Source organism: Chrysochloris asiatica, unplaced genomic scaffold, assembly GCF_000296735.1.
Source record: "Chrysochloris asiatica unplaced genomic scaffold, ChrAsi1.0 scaffold00114, whole genome shotgun sequence".
In the NCBI taxonomy this organism is placed as follows: Eukaryota; Metazoa; Chordata; class Mammalia; order Afrosoricida; family Chrysochloridae; genus Chrysochloris; species Chrysochloris asiatica.
The window spans coordinates 1378479-1399763 of NW_006408632.1; the positions used below are offsets into that span (position 1 = coordinate 1378479).

Here is a 21285-nt window from a genome sequence, read left to right on the forward strand (position 1 = left end):
TTGATAGATTAAAACAAACAAACAAAAGAGACAAGTTTATAGTAGGTGCTGTTTCACATACCTTGGTGGCCGCTACTGATGTAGCCAAATTTGTATTTTTGGAAGAAGATCCGTTAGAATTTGCTGGTGATGTCTGAGCCACTGCAGATTTACTGTTTGTACTGTTTGTTCCATTAGCAGCACTGGCAGAGTGGGAAAAAGTAAATTTGAAGCTACCAGAAGATGTCCTTTTGGGAAGGTTTTCCTTGTCTTCACTTTCCTTTGCTAAAGTAAAAGCAAAATCAAAATTTTGAACTTGTATCAATATATATTACTAAGTCAAAGCATCTGAAAAGGGCAATAATGTTAAAACTTTTTAAACACTGTTTTGCTTTCTAAGAAATCAGTATAGATAAGTCTGTATTAGCTAGAATCTTAGAAATCTCGGTTAGAAAGAACCTGAAGAATAATAAAACAAAATCAGCTATCCTATGCCAGAATCCCACAGTGCTAAATGTAGGGACACTTCCATAGACTCATTAGCTGTCTGATCTTTCTTTTCAATGATTTCATGTAGCTTCCACTCACTGACACTATACTTCTATATGCCATGTAACCTCTCTCACATATAAAACTTTGGTCTACAATGATCATTCCTTTATTCTTTGAATATTCCAGGATCCTTTATCTGCTTCTTTTTTCTCCTTAGGTGTTGAATCCCCTTTATTTCTGGATGATTCTTACATATGATTCATAGCAATTTTACAGAGGATTTCAAGGTAGTGGCTGGTGAGTTTGAATTGCCAACCTTGCAGTTAGTACTCCTGTGTTTATCCTACAATGCCACACCAATACAGGGCAGAAATTCATCATGTAAAAGATTCAGGAGTGAGGAAGAAACCCTTATCTCCTACACAACTCTACACTATCTTGTGAGGGAAAGAAACTATCTTATAGCCTTACTGCTTCTTTTGACAGTAACAAGGGCAGTGACTGTTATGAGTAAAGGTAGAAGAATTTGACTACAGAGGTGCTTTATTACTTAGAACACTTGCTCCCTCAGGCTCAAGCACTGTGAACTTATGGCATTAAAGAGTGATAAATGAGTGAGTCTTGAAATAATAATTTCAGGGAAAATTTAAAAAATAAATGAAACAGTACTACTGATAACTGCCTTTAGAAAATTTCCCATTCAAAATCACAAGCTATTATATAAAGTCCAGGAAATGTTTTTATCTTTCAAACATAATAATTTATAAACCTTTAAAATGGTAACATATAAGAATTACTTAGAGATTATACTCATTTGAAAATTATTTGTAAGATCTTAGTTTTATAAAACAAGTTAAGCATATTGAAAGGCTGAAGGAAAAGGACATTTACTTCTCCTCTTGACATATTACAATGATTTGAAACATTCAAAGCGAAGTTACTTCTTTGAACTCAGTTTCCTCAGATATAGTTAGGGAGAAGTACTCTGGATGGTTCTTATAGAACTATACAGTCTCTACTATTACTGGACATTTCAGTATTGACAGAATGCCAACAATATTCATGGAAGACTAAGTACAAGTTGTTGTTAAGTGCTGCCAAATCAGTTCTGACTCATAGACACCCTGTGTAGGGTTTCTGAGGAATGGCTAGTGAGTTTGAACTGCAATGCAAACAGACCTTGAGGTCGAGTGCTTATCCTGTGGTGTCACACCTGAACTCTGAAGGACTGCAATTTCTAAATTACAAATGAATGACATCACCAGCTGGCAAATTTCAACAAAAAAATTTAAACATGAACAGAACTCTCAAATAGATATGGAAAAGGTATATAATTTTAAAGGGACATGATTTGCATCATTCATGTTTTACCACTATTTAGAATTTTAGTACCTTTTTTTGTCTCCATAAATTTTTCATAGCTATCTGGAAAATCATCTTCTGGCTTAGATTTTTCCACTGGTGGCACAACTGTTTTCCCTTCTTCTTCTTCATCTTCATTAAACCACATTTCTTCATCCTCTTCCAAGGCTTTAGCATCTCTGCGAAATCTGTTACTACGCAATATAGATGGTACACTGTAAGAAACATACCACAGAGTATTGATTTAAAGTTCATGTCTAGATTAAAACTTGGGGGGGCTATGCAAAACCCAGAGGCACTGAAGTGATTTTAACTGTGTTAAACTTTGATCATAATCACCTCGGTCATGATACAAAATATAACCAGAGAATACTCCAAGGCTTCAGAGACAGTTGGAAATCAAATTTTCTTCTTGATTTACAACGTTGTTGTTATTAAGTGACATCAAGTTGGCTCTAATTCATAGCGACCCTATGCAAGGTTTCCAAGGACTGGATGGTGCGTTTGAACTGCCAACCTTGCAGTTAGTAATCCAATGCTTATCCTACAGCACTATACCAATACAAGGCAGTAATCATCATGTAAAGGATTGAGAGGTAACGAAGGATCCCTTATCTCCTATGCTATCTAGTGATAAAACAAAAATGCCCTAAGATACAAACTACAGATGATTTTGAACAAGCTATAATTATAATAAACTTAAACAATACCTGTTGAGTTTCTGATTTTGTCTGTCTTTCTCTTGTTCATATTTAGTCTTCAATCCTTTGAATGTCTGAACATATTCAATTGATTCAAGTGCCTTATAAAAGTTTTCAACTATATGCGTAGTAAGAGACTTGATATCTTCCTGTATAAGCAGAAAATATTCATTTCAAATATAATGATTAAGGAAAAACAGATGTATGACTCCAAAGGTGACCAAAAAAGGGTTTCCAAAATCACCTTCTGAAATCAGTTATCTTAGTTTCTTTACATAAGCCAGGAATCCACAGGAAACAGGAAAAGAAGCAGTTTACTGGTGCAGTTTTGAGGAACTATAAAGAATGCTAAAAAGTAAATGGATTTAGTCTATGTCTTTGGTTTATTTTTTGCCCTTGTAAGAGTACTTCACAATCTAAAAAATACTTTTGGATACTAATCTGTGGCTCACAACAATTCTTTAAAATAGGTTTTAGAACCCCTGTTTTACAAAAAATGACAATTGAGGTTCTAAAAGGGACGGATAGCCTAAGCAAAAGTACACAACTGGATAAAAAGTAGCTGTTTCGATATTTTCAACAAAATATTATTTAGTGACTTCATATTTAACTACCATAAAAATGGGACAAGCCTCATCTAATGAAGCACCCAATGAAGGAGTTCTGGTAGCATAGTGGTTATGAAATCAGGCTGCTAACCTCAGGGTCAGCAGTTTGAAACTACCAGCTTATTCCATGGGATAAAGATGAGGCTTTCTGCTCCCATAAAGATTTACAGCCTCGGAAACCCTGTTCAGGGTCGCTATGAGTCAGAACCGACTCCACGGCGCATAACAACAAAAACAACAATTAAGCATAGAGTTTAAACTATACAACAGTATGATTAACTATGTGGTGTGCTTTATCTAGAGATCGCAGTATAACTTCTTTAAATTCTTTTAAAATTTAAGTAAACCAGACTAATCTTTGCAAATTCTTTTTAAAAAAAATTTAAAACTAACTCAAGACTTTATCGTTGTTGTTGTTAAGTGCCATGGAATCAGTTCTGACTTATAGCAGTGACCCTGTTTAAAGTTTCTGAGGCACAGCGGTTGAGTTTAAACCGCCGATCCTACAGTACAAACCAACTTTATGGTTGAGAGCTTATCATACAGTGCCACATCAGGACTTTATAGCTAACACTAAGTAATAAATACACAGGACACTTCTCTAAAACATATACCATCATTTAGTTAAACCTTTCTAAGTCTACTTAAACAGCTTATTAATTATCTATGTATACATATATATATATATATGTAAAGAAAAACCAGAAACTAGGTAAATGATTCTGTGTTCTATACTGACCAAATTAGGGCAAGTTTTTTTATTCAACAAACACTTATCAACCAAACAGAATTATTTTCAGAAGCACATAAATACTGTCATGGAAGTAGGAATGGTGCTGTGGACCCTACAAATGGGGTTGTGAACCCTACAGGCCATTCATTCATTTCATCAGTATCGCACGAAAATATTTAAAGTAAAAAAGTTAATCTCTGATTCATTAGAACGGTGGACTGGAAATATGGGTTGAAACCTAATGAAGTCAGCTATATTCCCTCCTTTCTAAGACTACTTCAGTCAATGTTTTATTGTGAATTATATGATAAGTTTACATGGAAGAACATTAGTATCAGTGTGCAATTATGTGCAGGGAGGGTAACTCTATTGTAATGATGGTTCTACAGTTGTTATCTGGCTTATTCCTGCTATTTAAGAAGAGCTTATCATTTTATGACAAACTTTCTACTACCTGAAGCAGAGTTAAAACTCATCTTCTATCTCTGACTCTGCTATACAAAATTACCTTCTATCTCTGACTCTGCTGTACAAACTTATCTTCTATCTCTGACTCTGTTGTACAAACCAAAAGGATATTCTTGGAATAAATAAATCACTGAATTACTTTGGATGTCTAAATTCTCTCATTTGTAAAATAAAGAATTAGAGTAGTATAGATTAACTTCCTGCTCTCTTCTATTTCAAATTCTATCCTACCTTTTACGCATTTTTTCCCCATATTTAACAAAGGATTATTTTTCATCTTTTCTGCTCATTTATCAGTGTCTCTACATTACAAAGTTATCTTTTCCTAAGAGATGGCATAAATAGCAATGCCTGACTAAAATGTCCACATATGCCTAACGTGATCCTGAAACATTTGGCCAAAAAAAATGGAATGAAGAATAAATATGAGTTAAAAAACTAAATTGAATTTCATAATTTAAAATGCTATCATCATTTAACTATAACTATGTGGCAAGTGAGTTTGAAATGTTCAGTTTATTGGAAATAAATTTTCATACACGTGAAATAAGCAATTTGAGAAGCAAAGGCAGAATGAAGAGATCACTTTGCTTACTTCACTAGGAATCCTGTAACGTAAACTTACCACTCTTATAAATTCAAACAACTCAACAACCGCTGAATTCAACAGATTGTACCGCGTTCCATTATCCAGGAGAGCATTTATAACTGGCTCAAAAAGATTTCCCTTGGTGATGTAACGGTTATAAAATTCATCTTTAAGGCCAATTATCCGCCTCATAAAACGAAGAGCACCTAATTAAAAATAAAGAGACAAAAATTCATGTGTTCACTAGTTATTACTTGCTATATAATACGTGGTTTTGCTACAAAGCAATACATGTTACTGTTGTAATTTAAGTGCTGTGGCGTTAGTACCAACTCAGAGTGACCCTGTATAGGGTTTCCGAAGAGAGGTTGGTGAGCTTGAACCGCCAGTCTTGAGGTTCAAACCAACCTTGCATTGGCACACCAGGGCTCCAAGCAATATATAAACTCTTCCCCCCTTCACCACCCCCTCCAAAAAATCTTATGGTGAAAATAACTGGGCTTTGAGAAGAGTAAGAATTTGCAGAAATCTACTCAAAACCTATGAAACTTTGTAACCAGAACAAAAAACAACAAAAAGTTGTTTGTGGTATCAGAGAGATAAACTACTTAGCAGGCAGGTCCTAGACAAACATTAAAAATACATAAAAACCAGTGAATGCATATGTGGCAGTATTAAGAGCAGGTGCAGGAGGATGTTGAGACAATGCAACGAAAGTGGTGCTCACAAACCCTATCCAGAGAAGTAGCACATCAGAGATGGAGGCAGAGATGATGACATGGAGAGAGCGAGCAGATGAGGACTCTACACACATGGAAAGAGAGGCACTGAGTGTTTGTGGCCAGGAGGCAGGCTTGCAGAATGTGCCCTTTGGTTGTTTAAATCATTATCTATTCCTGATTTTTTTTGTGTGTACATCCACCTAACCCCCCATCCCACCGAAAAAAAAGAAAAACAAGGAATGGAAGCAAATGCTATTAAATGATGATGCATGGAGGAGATTTTAATCATTGCAATGAAATGATGGTGTAAAGCTGATGTTCTCCCATGTAAATTATCACTCAGTTTACAATTAAAACAAAACAAAATCAAAACCAAAACTGTTAATGTTATTTTGATCAGGAAGAATAAGAGAAAATTAATTTGAAGTTATTGAAGAAAAACAAAGGAACAAGAACCACCAAGGAAATTAAGAAGAAACGTGAAGGGGATACAAGTAGACATAAAATAAAGGTACTATAATGGCTTAAGGATAAACATTCCTATTTATTTCATCTAGTGAACTAGAAAGTCCAGAAATAAACACAAGTATAATGGTAATTAACTATATAACAGAAATATTTCAAGTAAGAAGGGAAAAATATTGATTATTTAATGAAGGTATTGGCCCATATGGCTATCCATATGGAAGAAACAAAGCTAGCCCCTTATCATACCATATGTAAAAGTAATTTTCAGACACATTATTTACTTAAGTGTAAAAAATGCAATAATAAAAATTTTTAAGTTTGGAAGACTATGTATAATAATAGGATATGAAGTCTTTGTATAACAGGATATACGAGACTTTCCTATGATGAAAAACCCTAAAGTCATAAAAGGGAAAGGAAGACCTATGTCAGCATAATGAATTTTGCTGTTTTATTAAAAGCAATACCATAAAGTCAAAGGCAAAGACTAATGAGACAGGGAAATCTTTTTCCAAGCATGACAGTTAAAATCTCTACTATGCAAAGACCTCCTAAGAAGGTAAGAAGCAATTTACAACAAAATGCAAATGATAACTAAAATATGAAAAGATATATTCAGGAAAAACAGAAAAGTGGAATAACATTTTTCATGATCAGGTTGACAGCATTTTTAAAAAAGAATTAATATGAAAAGCTGGGAAAACATGACGTGTTTTATTTTTTTGGGAAAGTAATCTGGTAAAGTTATATGCTAAATTAAAAAATTTAAAGGATATATTAAAAATATATTAACTTTTAGTCCCAGCAATCCCATTACTGGGAACCTATAATGTAGAGATAAATAAACAGTACCTAAAATATCTAGCTAGCAGTTTATTTACTACAGTGTTGTTTATAGAGGCACAAGACTGAAAACACCCTTGTAAACTATCCAATAAAAAAAGGAAGAACAAATTGCTAAGAAATGTTACTTGGGTATCATTTAGAGAAAAAAAATGGGCTGAGAGATGTGCTAGTGCAATTCAGTTTGGGGAAAGAAAAACCAAAACCACCCTACACATGCATGTGAAAAAAAAGGAATTTAAAGGCATTTAAAAGGCTAATTTAAAGGCATTTAAAAAAAGAAGGTACTAAGATTAATCTCTTCTCTGTGTATTAAACATCAAAATTTAACAACAATCTTGATAGTCAGAAAAAACCCTCACAAGACAGTTTTCATTTCGAGGGAGCTTTCTTTATGTCTACTTGCAGGTAATATTACTAAGACCGGGGAGGTTTAGCGTTTGTCCAAAATCAACTCTGGAACTCACATCAAGATTTAAGTTAAATTATTACTGGTCAAGGATTTAAGTTAAATTATTATTGGTCAAGTGGTCTGAGACATTTGTCCATACACATTTTCAAGTTCAATAAAAACCTGTGTTACACAGTAATATTTCAAGGGCCACATCTAAAAAATATAAAGAGCTACTACTAAACAACGGTTTGAAAAAGCAGATTGAGAAGGCAGCAGGATTAGTTCTGTTAATAAAAACATGTGGTATGGTTATCACAAAAAAATTATGGTAATAGAATCTAAATGTGATCAAAATGTGGAGCGTGACCCACTATATCCCAATTTCTCTCAAAGACAGAAAACAGGAGGTTTTAGTACTTCTCACAATCATTTAAAAAAGTATACACACTGTTTAAATAAAAAAAAATTCCAATGGGTAACTTTAGATTGTATCTCTATTAAAAATATTGTCCCATAAAACATTTTACAGGAATGTTCAATTGTTACTTACACAAAGCCAGGAACGTATGCTTTGAATTCATCAAGACCAAGACTCTTCTCAGTAAATCTTTGTTCATAATATAGTTTTTTATATGATATGTGTGATGTTCCACACAAAATGTGAGCAACTCTAAAATTAAGGCAAGTAGCTGTGCTGTTTGATAATTATCTACAAAAGAAAAGCCATCATATAAAAATAAATAGTACATCTAACTAAAATGTATAAAGTTTACATCCTACATTTCAGAGCAAAAGTTAAAACTGTATCACCTCTTATTTTTATATCAATTAAGAATGCTATAGATTTTTATTTTCCATTAGGCAGACTTCTCCAGAAGTATTATTAATTATAATTACTAAATAGAAAATTTCTGAGAATCTCATTGTATAAAATATTTAATATGCTCAGGAAGGAAAAAAATCAGCCAAAAAAAAGTCTACAGACATGAAATAAATCCCACTGCATATCGATAATCTGTTTGTTTTTTTTTAAAAACTTTACATTGCTAATTGAGTGCAGGTTTCCAGCGAAGATCAGCTGCTTTCCATTTAACAAATTACATACTTTGTTTTATCCCAGTAATTACAATCCCCTCCCTGCAACAATAGTTACCCTGCTTCCTCCCTTTGGTTTCTATTTGCATTCCACCCACCTACCTAACCCTTCTTGACTTTGTACTTAGGAAAATTTTACCTTTTGATTTTGAATGATAAGTATACCTTACTAGTGTTGTTATCTCCACTAAAGACCTCTCTACTACTTGACTGAAAACTGGGTCATGAGGGTGACTTCCTTTCCAGCCGTGAATGAAGGGTGGTAAGAGGAGCTCTGGTAGTTGTAAGTGGTTACAATTTGGGCTGGAACCTGAAGATCAGTAGTTCGGAGCTCGGCAGGAGAAAGATGAGGCATTCTGCTCCCGTAAAGATTTACAGCCTCAGAAACCCTGTGCAGGGTCACTATGAGTTGGAACCAACTCCATGATAAAACAAGAGGACCATAGTCTCTGATTCCTCCAGTCACATTCTGACCAGTAAACCTGTATTCTTATGCTTATTATCTTGAGGGTTTTTTCCCACTCTATCTGGGACCCTCAATGTGATCCCTTTTAGAGCAGTTGGTAGTGGTAGCCAGCACCGTCTAGTTCTTCTGGTCTCAGAGTCATGGAGAACGATGTTCACATGTTCCATTCATCCACTGGACTAATTGATTCCAAGTCTCTTCAATTCTTATCACTCTTTTTTCTTCCACACATGGAGAAACCAATAGCTACACCTTTTACAGCTACTCATGAACTTTTAATATCCCAGAAACTCCTCACCCACATAGGATGTAGACAATAGTCCTTGTGAACTATGTTATACCAACTGACCACGATGTCCCTTGAGACTATGGGACTGTGCCCCCTGGCCCAGCAATTCTTTGCTGTACGATGCTTGCTATCTAGGAAGTTTTCATCATTTTGCCCACTGTATGTTCCACCACATTCATAGTGGACTGCAGAAAAGGTAAATTACTCATGTACAAATATCCTCTTTCAAATTTTTATATAATTTGTGAGATATATAAATACATCCCACTCTTCTTTCCTTTTGGTAATGTTTCTTTAATAAATGTAGTTCTTATAAGCTCCTTGACAATACCCAAACAAAAATAAATGCAGTACTTAACAATTAGTGTACTACAGCTTTGAATTTGATATACATGATGTTCCAAACATGGCAGAAGTAGCTCTGAAATGAAAGCAAACTCTTCATTTGATGCAATATTTTTTTATATCAACATTTTTTTAACATAATATTTTAGCATTGATTCATAATATCCACAAGAAAATAAACTACCCTTTTCTTTTTCCCTCAAGAGGCTTTGGTTTATTCAAAGAATGATTTCTAATTGCCTCTCAAACATTTAGTTTTAATGTATGTCAAGGGCATGCATACAGAGTAATAACTCATTCCTATTATACAGATACTTTCTGGCAAGGAGAGATGAGATCATTTAAAAATTAGTAAGCCACAGCTTTATAGAACAGAAAAAATGACTGACATAAAACAGTTCATCTATTTTATTTACTCAAGAAAAGATATTTTGTGGAATGATAATGCTAGCCAAATCAAACTGATATTCTTTTTAATAACAGTATGACTATAAAATACACAAAGTTTAAATTCATATAAAGTTTTACATGCTCTGTTGTTGTTGTTAAGTGCCTTGGAGTTGGTTCCGACTCATAGCGATCCTTGCACAGGGTTTCCGAGGCTGTAAATCTTTACGGGAGCAGAAAGCCTCATCTTTCTCCCATGGAAGTGCTGGTAGTTTCGAACTGCTGACCTTGCGGTTCACAGCCCGATTCATAACCACTACGATACCAGAGAGCCAACAGCACAGCCAAAATATGACCTAGTCTCCCAGTACTGGAAATAATTACTCTTTCTCATTTTCAAATTTTATTTTAAAAAGATTATGTAATAATAATCTGCAATGTTAATTAACTATCTTGTTTATACTTTCATAAATTAGGAAATGAAATTACACATTATACCTCTAACCAATCCAATCTCTAAAGTCTCTCCTTGCTTGGTGGCCTAAATAAGTTAGCTCTCATGGACTTGGTATAAAAGATGCAAACAGAAACCATATTTTTAATATAACCAGGCCCGTAACTGGTATGTAGTTCCCAAAAGAAATAAATGCAAACAAGACAGGGTTTAGATCAGAGTCATAAACAATATCTAAGCACAACATTATCATGAAGACTGGTTCTTAACTGGTCTAAGTTAACTATAGATTTCAATGTCATTCTTAAGTGCAGTCGAATTAGTTCCGACCCATAAGTACCCTGTACAGGATTTCCGAGGAACAGATAGTGACATTGAACTGCCAACCTTGCAGTTTAAACTAACCTTGTGGTCGAGTGCTTATCCTATAGTGCCATACCAAGTCTACATAGATATCAATAAGAACTAAAATTTCAATAGTCAGAGGCTTTCTCAAAAGAATTCCAGAAAACAGGGTATACATTTACAAAAAAAAAAATTCCAACTAGATTTTCTTCTTTTGTATTAGAGAAAAGAGAACTTTTTTTTTTTAATAAAAAAAATGCAAATCTATTCTTAGATTTTGTTTTCAAGTTGAAAATATACTTTTTTAAGCCTTGTTTTTTTAAGTATGAAAATAATTCATACGTGCTTTAGTTAAAAAAAATATATGACTTAATACTTACCTGGGCAAATTGTGTTGTTTTTGTTAGATCCAACTATGTTATCTAATAATAATAATAATAAAAAAAAAAAATCAAAATCAGCTGTTTCCGCAGTAACATCGTATATTTACCTATTACTTCACAATTTGCAAAGTATGTCTTTAATCATAATCTTATATCATCCTTATAATAACCATTAGAGTCAGTTGCCTTTTCTCAAATTGGGTTTAGATGTGGGATTATAAAGACAATATAGCATACATACTCTAACACAAAGTAAGACTACAGCTAGAGATTACTACTGATATGTATTTGGATTTTTTATTTTCAAAAAATTAAGTGTGACAATATAAATAAGTTCCGATTTCTAGGCATACATTTTAGAGCTTTATAGGTACACGTGCACAGAAAAAAAATCAAGAATGTATACTGGGGCATGTTTATAATAAAAAAAAAGCTAGAAACAAATGTACATTTTAAGCAGAACGGATAACTGCAACATACTCATACAAGAGAATACTAAACATGAGTTAAAATGAGTCAAGAACCTTGGCAACAATAGGGACATATATCAAAAACAGCACTAGGTATAAACAACAAAAAAATGTAAATAGTATGCATGCTCTAGTATGCCCCATACATTTCTGATCTTATCAAGTTCACTTACATGCTTATCGGAACACCCTTTGCTTATGCTAGTGATACTTGGTAATGATTATATAATTTATATGATGTAGACTGACAAAACTGAAGAGAATAGTAACATCTATGGCTAAGATTACTGCCAAATTATAAACACAATTATGAAAACCTGGTGGGGGGCAGCAAGCACAGTGGGGGAATGTTGTTGCTGTTGTTGTGAAGTGCCATCGAGTCGGTTCCGACCCATAGCGACCCTATATAGGGTTTCCAAGGAGCAGCTGGTGAGTTTGAACTGCCGACCTTGCAGTTCAAACGGTTTTGCAGTCTGACGCATTAACCCACAGCGCCACACCAGAACTCTACAGTAGGGGAATAGAGACACTTAAAACCCCACTAAGATCCTGTACTCACATTGCTTCAAAGATATCACTACTTTTTAAATTCACTACTCTTTAAATCAAACCAGAAATAGTAATTGATGAATGTTTATGCAAGAAAAGTAACACAAAAATACAATAAACAAACACATACTTTTAAAAAAAGTGCCTACCTATCTCTATACAAAATATTAGTAAATGATCAATCATTTCGAAATATTTAAAGAATTTATGTAATTGAAAAAAAACATTCTCTACTGTAACTTTTGATCAACCAATCCACTTCTGATCCTGATGTTGTGAAATAAAAGGACTTTTATTTCTATTCTGCCACACTGATCTCTAATGATGATTCCCTATGATTTTCTAATGTAGACATTATACTGTCTGCTCCATCTCATTCTTTATTTTGATGAGTCTTTTCATCTCTCTTCCCCAGTGAGTAACACTCCTTGACACATTTTCTGTATTTTTCTCCTTCACATACTCAACACAAGGGAAATCAAGGTTTTATATTACAGTTTAAATTTTTCAAAAGTAATTATACCCCTATCATATACATCAACAAATAAATAGCCTGTTGGTTTTTATGTTTATTTCACCCTTATTTAAAAAAACAAAACAAAAACAAAACACAAGCAGATAGAGACCCTACCCTTTTCACATTTGTCTTCTGAAGTATTGGCCAGAAGTGGTGCTGTGAGGACATGCATACAATGGTTGTAGAAGAAATTTAGAAATTCACTTTTTTCAGTTTTCTGAAACAGAGAATATTTGAAAATGAATACTTCATTACATTTTTAATTAATAAAAATTCAGGAGTTGGCAGTATAGATCATATACAAACAAGAGAAACTTTAAGATACTGTGAAAGAATCCAAACACTAGTAAATACATTCCCTTCAATCTTATTTCTGCAGCACTGGAAAGCCATTCTTATTTCAGGTTATAAACTAAGCAAGAAAAAGATCAAACAGCATTACACAAAGTTTTTCCAAAGAAAACTATTCAAAACAATTTCTTTCATAAGATGTTTGTTGTCTGAAATGCAATAAAGAACACATCACATAACAACAAAAACAAAAATCAATCAAACCACCTGATGGCAACTCGATTGCTTAAAACCTGGACTTGACTATAATAATACCCAAGGAGTCCTGGTGTGGCGCTGTGGGTTAATGCACCAGACTGCAATGCCGGTTGAACTGCAGGGCTGCTCCTTGCAACCCTATACAAACAAGGTCGCTATGGGTTCGAATCAACTGGACAGCACTTATCAATAACAAACAATATGCAAATTTGAAAAACTAATAAATCAATTTTTCAAGGCACTGCAAAGAGTGAAATCTGTATTTTTTAAACTGTTATTTGTATTATTTGAGATTTTGACAAATAATGACTTTAAATCTTTTTACCACTATATTTTACACAAGTGGGCCCACAAACGTGCAAAGATTAAAAAATAATACACATTTTCCATAATTACAAGGGAATTTTATGAAGAAAAAAAATCCCATCATTTTGACATAACTTATTGGTTACCAATTAGGCTGTGAATCACAAGGTCAGCAGTTTGAAAGTACCAGTTGTTCTTCAGGAGAAAGATGAGGCTTTCTGCTCCCATAAGGATTTACAGCCTCAGAAACCCTGTACAGGGTTGCTATGAGTTGGAATATTTTTAAATATTTAACTTTACCTTTAAGTCTTTTGTTTTACTTCTTTTTCTGTATACTTGAGATCATTTAGTACATACTAATTTTTAAGAACCTAAAACTACAGGGAGGCCATAAAAGGAATTTCCCAACATTTTACTACAACTTTTATGATAAAGATTTTAATCTTGTGTTCTGCTCCAAATGAATTGTCACAAGGACATGCATAAATACTTATTTGTTATTTTTTGAAGCTTTACTACAAAGACACCTAACAATTGACTAAACCAAAATGTTTTAATCTCAGAATCATTTCTTACGTTAGTTGTAGCCAGCATGTTCTCTGGATCAATTAAAGTCCGTAAAAGGCCCATCAGCTGAACAGCACCTCCTAGCTCAGGATCAGTGTCACAGATCATTTGTTCAATGATTACATTAATGAGAAGGATATCCTGAAAGAAAACGCATTTCCATTACATCGAATTTAGATGTAAGACAAAAACACCTAAAAGACAAAAACACCAAATAAATTAATTACATAGAGAAATCAAGAACGGAAAAGCTGATTTGAATTTTTTTCTTGTGACAGTTTTTCAAAGTTCTATGAACACTGACAAAAAGAAAAATCCACTCCAAAATAAAAAAAAAAAAACCCACAAAAAACAAAAAACCCAGAATACACCACAGTTTAAAATACCATCAAAATAGGGAAGTGAAAAACAAGATCACTTCCCAGCAAATGGTGTTCCCTGAAGGTTCTAATAGATTTTCATTCTAGGCTTCAGCATAAGGCAAGAATTTAGAAATTCACTAACTAACAAGATCACCCACCATGTGACGCCAAAATATAGATGGTCTCAATCTTTAATCAGTTATGTTTCCTAGCATAAAAAATGAGATAAAATAACTTATCTACATAGAAGGTGAGTGGAGAACACTGTGAGCTGAACAGTGAATAAGGATGATCAGAGAAAAACTGATGCATTTGAATTAACAGTGCTGACAAAGAATAATGAAAGTACCCCAGACTTCAAAAACAAATCTGTTTTGGAAAAACACACAACCAGAATATCCCTTAGAAGGAAGAATGGTAAAACTTTGTCTCATGTACTTTGAACATGTTTATCAGGAGGGAACATTAAGAAGATGCTTGGCAGAGAGCGAAAAAGAGAAAGACCTTCAATGAGACAGATGGGCACAGTGGCTCTATTAACAATGGATACAAAACATAGGAACGATTTTGAGGATGGTACAGGAGTGGGCAGTGTTTTGTACTAAGATTGCTATGAGTCGAAACTGACTAAATGGCACCTATCAATCATCAAACAGAATGCTACATTAGCAAATGTTCTTGGGTCTTGAAATAAACACCTATAGATAAGAAGGATGCCTTCTGCTTGTATTGTTTAAAGTAGAAATCTTTAGCTCTAAATGGGTCAGAAAGTGACTGTTCATGACAAAAACGTTTTGACATGAACGCCAAGGATTTGAGAATATGCTTATTTTTAGGGGTAGAAAGGAGGCAATGAAATGGGACTGAAATATGGAAATAACATAGAATGGAGACAAATGCCTTCAGTTGAGAAATTCTGTAAAGCATTAAAAAGAAAGTCTCATTATAAAGTACTTTTCGTTCAAATTTATTTTTATTCCAGAGGCACGCACCATAAAATTGGCAGTTTGAACCCACCAGCCACTTCGAGGAAGTAAAAATGAGGTTTTCTGCTCCAGCAAAGATTTACAGCACTGGAAATCCTAAACTTGGAACTGATTTGACAGCACTCAACAACAACAAACTTAATATTCTTCTTTATCCAAACAAAATAATTCTCTATGAAACTCATTTAGGATCTGAAATGCAGCCACTGCTAATAATATCCTGAAGGGAGGAAGCAAGGTTTTGAATGACTATGCACAATATCCAAAGTACAGTGGCAAGGATGGCAAAATTTTGTCTCGTGTACTTTGGACATGTTCTCAGTAGGGACACATCTTGGCAGTTGTTGTTGTTAAGGGGTGTCAAGTTGGTTCTGACTCCTAGTAATCCTGTATAGGGTTTCCAAGGAGCGATGGTGGGCTCAAAACACCATGCTTTCAGTTAGCAGTTCAGTGCTTACCCAAGAGCATCACACCAGGACTCCATACTTGGCAGAAGGTTAACAAAGAAAAAGCCCCTTAGCGAGATGGACTGGCACAGTGACTGAAATAATGGGCTCAGACAGCAATGACTGAGGATGGTGAAGGACCGGACAGTGTCATTCTACTGTACATAATAGGGTTGCTATGAATTGGAACTGACTCAATGGCATCTGACAATTAAAGAAGTCCTGGTGGTACAATGCTTAAAGTACTTGGTTACTAAACAAAAGGCTATCAGTTCGAATCTACTAACTGCTTCTATAAAGATTAAACAGCCTTGGAAACCGTATGGGACGGTTCAACTCTGTGTACAGAATCACTATAAGTCAGAGTTGTCTGGACAGCAATGGATTCGGTTTATTTGGAAAAAATTACTTGAGTTTTCTTATATGTGCAGCCAAACCCATCCCTGAAATGCATTAACTGCTATTTTCTTTCTTCTTCCTTTCTAAACCATTACAGGTTGTGCCTTGCTTGTATCTTATCAAGATAATAATTCTGAATGGTGTTCCTTCATCTATCTGTTCTCTACAATACTGTCAGAATGTTCTTTCTAACACAACAGTGCTCTGATAAAGATACTCTTGTGCTACAAGAATGAATGGTACTCAAAGTAAACACACGAGCAGGCAAGTAAGCTTGCTGACGACCACGTTGGTCTACTTGGAGAGTGTAAGAGCGGGAAAGGTAGCAATGAAGAAATGATTTGAGTTTAACCACATTCCATAGACTCCTGTTGACCTGGAAATGAGGGAGAAAAGAGGAAGGGCTGGTTGGTCCGAAATGTGGTGAAACCTGGGAATTCCTGAGCCCACGGACAAGGACATAGCCATGGAAGGCTAGAGCTGAGGGTGAAGCATCCAGCTGATATGAAGTGAAGAGAGATGCGTTAAGAACACCCAAACTTGCAGACAGTAACCATTTGACCTAGCCTCAATTGCTTGATAATCAGAACTTGACTAAAGGAAGATTTAAAAAATTAATTAAAAAAATTTTTGGATACTGGAAACAAGTGTAAATTGCTAAAATTTGATGAACTTGACCTATACTTATGGATGTAGTAGCTCTAAATACTAACTGTATCAATCATATATACATATAGGGACGGGCAACTTAAGACATCGGCTACCTAAAATGAGGAGCTGGTAAAGGCACAAAGTGACTGGCTTACAAGTTTTCAAGAGGGAGTTTAGTTTAAGAGCATGTGGGAGATGGTAGAGTCCCTACTGAAAAGTTTTCATCTTGTCTAGACGGGTCTGATGAAAAGAGATAGGGATAAGATTCTTATGCTTCAATAGTGAGTAACTGTTATCATGACTAATTGTGACTGTCACAACTGTGAGGTAGAAGTTATGTAACAAAAATGGGGAACAGATAATCTTACAGTTCAGAAACAGGATGATAGGACCATGAAGGGAGAAGAGTACAAGCGGAATACGGGACCTTATCCAGAGAAGCAGTGACACTAGAGATGGAAGCAGAGATGGGGGCATGAAGAGAGGGAGCAGCTAAGGATTCTGGACTCATGGAAAGAGATGGACTGGGTGCTGGCGGCCAAGAAGCAGGCTTGCAGAATGTGCCCTTTGGTTGTTTAAATTAGTATATATTCCTGTGTGGTTTGTGTACATGACCCCCCCCCCGCACCCCCCCTCCCACTCAAAAAAAGGAGGGAATGGAAGCAAATACTGTTGATGGAACACAAATTGAAAACTTTTAAAACAAACTGACGAAGCATGGGAGGCATTCGCTCATCTATGCCAATTAATTTGGAATTCAACTACCTGGCAAATTTACTGGAAGTGATCCATTATTTGTGACCATTCCATAAAGAGGTGACCTAATGGAATGTAGGCGTCATTAGATAATATTATTATCACATGCAAGTAAAATCTTGCTAAAGATTATACAAAAATGGCTGCAACCATACATTGACAAAGAACTTTCAAAGGTTCAAGTCAGCTTCAGAAGAGGATGTATATATAACAAGAGATATCACTGCTGATATCAGATAGATCTTGGCTGGAGCAGAGAATACCAGAGTAAGGTGTTTAGCTATGCTTTCCTGACTACGGAAAGCTTTCGATTATGTGGATCATGACAAGCTATTAACCACATTTTTAAGTATGAGTATTCCAGAACACTTAATTATGCTCATGAGGAACCTGTACATATAGACCAAGAAGCAATTGTTCAAAAAGAACAAGGGCACAGCAAATAGCTTAAAATTTGGAATGGTGTGTGCCAGGGCAGTATTCTTTCACCATACTTATTCAATCTGTACACTCATCAAATAATCTGAGAAGCAGGATTATACGAAGAAAAGCATGACATCAGGATTGGAGGAAGACTCATTAATCACCTGTGATATGCAGATGATAGAACCTCGCTTGCTGAAGGCAAAGAGGACTTAAAATGCTCACAGAAGAAGATTAAAGACCACAGTCTTCGTTGTGGGTTGCACCTCAATGTAAAGAAGACAAAAATATTCACCACTGGACCAATAAACAATAACCATATAAATGGCGAAAAGACTGAAGCTGTCAAAGACTTCACTTTGCTCGGTTCAACCATCAACACTCATGGAAGTAGCCGTCAAGAATCAAAGAATGTATTGCATTAGGCAAATCTACTGCACAAGCCCTCTTTAAAGTGTTGAAGAGCAAAGATGTCAGTTAGAAGACTAAGGTGCTCCAGACCCAAGTTATGGTATTTTTAATAATCTAATATGAATGTGAAAGCTGGACAATGAATAAGGAAGACCATAGAAGAACTGATGCATTTGACATATGGTGGGGGAGGAGAATATTCAAAGTACTATGGATTGCCAAAAGAACAATGAGATCTGTATTGCAAGAAGTACAGACAGAGTGCTCTTTGGAAGCCAGGATGTTTGTCTCTCATAATTCAGACATGTTATCAGGATGGACCAGTCTCTGGCGAAAGACATCATGCATGGTGAAGTGGAGATTCAGAGAAGAAGAGGAACAACCTAAATGAGGTGGAATGGCAAAGTGGCAGCAGCAATGGGCTGAAATGTAGCAATGACTGTGAGGTTGGCACAGGACCAGTCAGTATTGCATTCTGTTGTGTATAGGATTGCTATGAGTTGGTACTGACTTAATATAACTTAACAACAACAACAACAGAGTATGGAGCAGCAAGATATGCTAATCTCAGAGGTTCTCAGCACAGCAGACAAATAAAATTAGTCTGCTACAAGTTAAAATCTACTAAAAAATACTGATGATATGCTTGCAGAAACAAAGACCAATTTGTTCCTAGGCAACATAATAGTTGAACATCACTATTAGTAACTAATCTGCCTGCAAGACATATTTAATTTCTAAGTTAATATAATATAGCAAGCATAGTTAGCAGAACCCACTACCCAATTCGACTGCCATGGATGGATTCTATTCTGACTCACAGGAACCCTCTAAAGGATTTCTGAGGCTGTAAATGTTATTGGAAGCAGAAAGCCTCATCTTTCTCCAGAGGAGGGGCTGATGGTTTGAATTGCCAATCTTACCACCAGCATTCCAGTGTTTAACCCTGTAACATCATGCCCTAGCAAAATGAAATGACCCAGGCTCCAATCAGTCAGCTAATAACTAGCTAAGTACTCTTCAATGCCTATTCTACACTGGTAACTCTAGGGGAATGGACAAGATCTCTGAGGTATAACCATTCTCACAAACTTCACACCAGTCTTCTGGCTTTCTCCACTGGCACTAAATACATCAAATCAAATCTCGATTCTTCAACTTGCTTTCCAATAATGGTATCACCCAGGCTAACTCATACTCAAGTAGCTCAAACAGAATGATAATATAAGGCAAGTTGTACTAGAAAATGCCTAGGCTCTTTAACAATGACTTGATTGCAACACAAATCATTACAAAGAAACCCTAGTGAAGTCATAACAATGCTGGTGTACCAATCTCTTTAAGAGAACATTTTCATAAATTCACAGTCTTGCTGTTAAGTGCTAATGAGCTGGTTCCAACTAACAGCAACACTGCATAGGGTTTCCTAGAGGCTGGTGGGTATGGATTGCCAACGTTTCAGTTAGCAGTTCATTGCTTATCCTACAGCAGCACACCAAGACTCTTCTACAATCATAAAAGGCCTTAACAACTTCCTTCCCATTAATGACGGTTTATTCTTGTGGTTCTTATTTTTGCTCTTTTTAAAATTACCACTATAGTTTATGCAATTATAAGCTTTAATTCAGAACTGGCCTCTAAATGCCACCATCATTTACCTGCAGTGTTTTGTGAAAGGGTCTAAATCAGGAGTCAACAAATTATAAAACTACCTGGGACTGCTTGTTATTATAAAGAAAAGATTTACAGTGCAACTTTATCGGAACACAGTAACACTCTATCATTTTCAAATCTTTTTGGACCGTTCATACTACAATAGCAGAGTTAAGTAGTTGCCCAAACAAAGTCATACACTTACTACCTGGCCCTTTTAAGAACAGTATGTACACTCCTCATTCATACAGTATCATTTAAAACAGTTAAACCACTGATCCTGGGAGATGTTTCCAAGTTTTAATACTTTCTAAACCAAAGTTTTAGAGAAAATTGTGCTTCTATTCAGATTTATCACACCTGAATCTCAAACAATTCTTAAAAGCATGTACTTTTATTCTTAAAGTAAATTTAAGTAGGGAGTCCTGATATGGTGCTGGATTGCAAGGTCGGCAATTCAGACTCACCAGTTGCTCCTCAGAAGCCCTGTACAGGGTTGCAATGAGTCAGAATTGACTCATTGGCACTTAACAACAACAAAACCTTTGCAATATTGCCCAATATAATGCACTGTGTTAAGAGGGAAAGTTTTAGGTATCTATACATGGAATTTGTCAGTGGAAGATTTATATAACTAAGCCATAAATACCAATTTGGCAGATAGGGACTATAGAATGCCATTGACTATAATACATATTCTTCTAATTTAAAATAACTAAAACTAAAAGAAATCTTAGAATTAGTGAAATAACATATGTTCTTTATCCTTCCCAGCAGGAGAATAGAGGTCCTGGTATGGTGCTGTAGGACCACATGACTTTTTTGAACTGCCAGGTTGGCAGTTCAAACCCACTAGTCACTCCTCAGAAACCCTATACAGGGTTGCTATGAGTTGGAATTGACTGAACAGCACTTAACAACATACACGGAATCTGAGCAACTCTAAGTTCTGATTGCAAAGATAAAGAACCTATGTTAATTCACTAATCCTAAGGCAGATTTTCTCAAAATTTTAGCTTCTTGAAATTAGAAAATATCTTACAATCAACAGCATTCTGTTCACTAACAGCCAAACTGGCAATTATGCTTAGTTATATGAATCTTGCACTGAAAATCT

The 21285-nt window shown here is 35.2% G+C and overlaps 1 protein-coding gene across 2 annotated transcripts in view; it reads right to left on the reverse strand.

The window, feature by feature from the left end:
* SMEK2 (SMEK homolog 2, suppressor of mek1 (Dictyostelium)) overlaps nt 1–21285 on the reverse strand; it is an 82820-nt gene that overhangs the window by 16223 nt on the left and 45312 nt on the right. Inside the window, exons 8-15 of one of the 2 annotated variants that reach the window (XM_006868015.1) lie at nt 14091–14222; nt 12774–12876; nt 11121–11162; nt 7910–8068; nt 4969–5138; nt 2544–2683; nt 1864–2048; nt 62–264 (exon numbers count right to left, since the gene is read on the reverse strand). In XM_006868015.1, coding sequence (XP_006868077.1) covers nt 62–264; nt 1864–2048; nt 2544–2683; nt 4969–5138; nt 7910–8068; nt 11121–11162; nt 12774–12876; nt 14091–14222 — 1134 coding nt within the window. The remainder of the gene's footprint in view (nt 1–61; nt 265–1863; nt 2049–2543; nt 2684–4968; nt 5139–7909; nt 8069–11120; nt 11163–12773; nt 12877–14090; nt 14223–21285) is intronic. The other variant, XM_006868016.1, reaches the window with a different exon arrangement.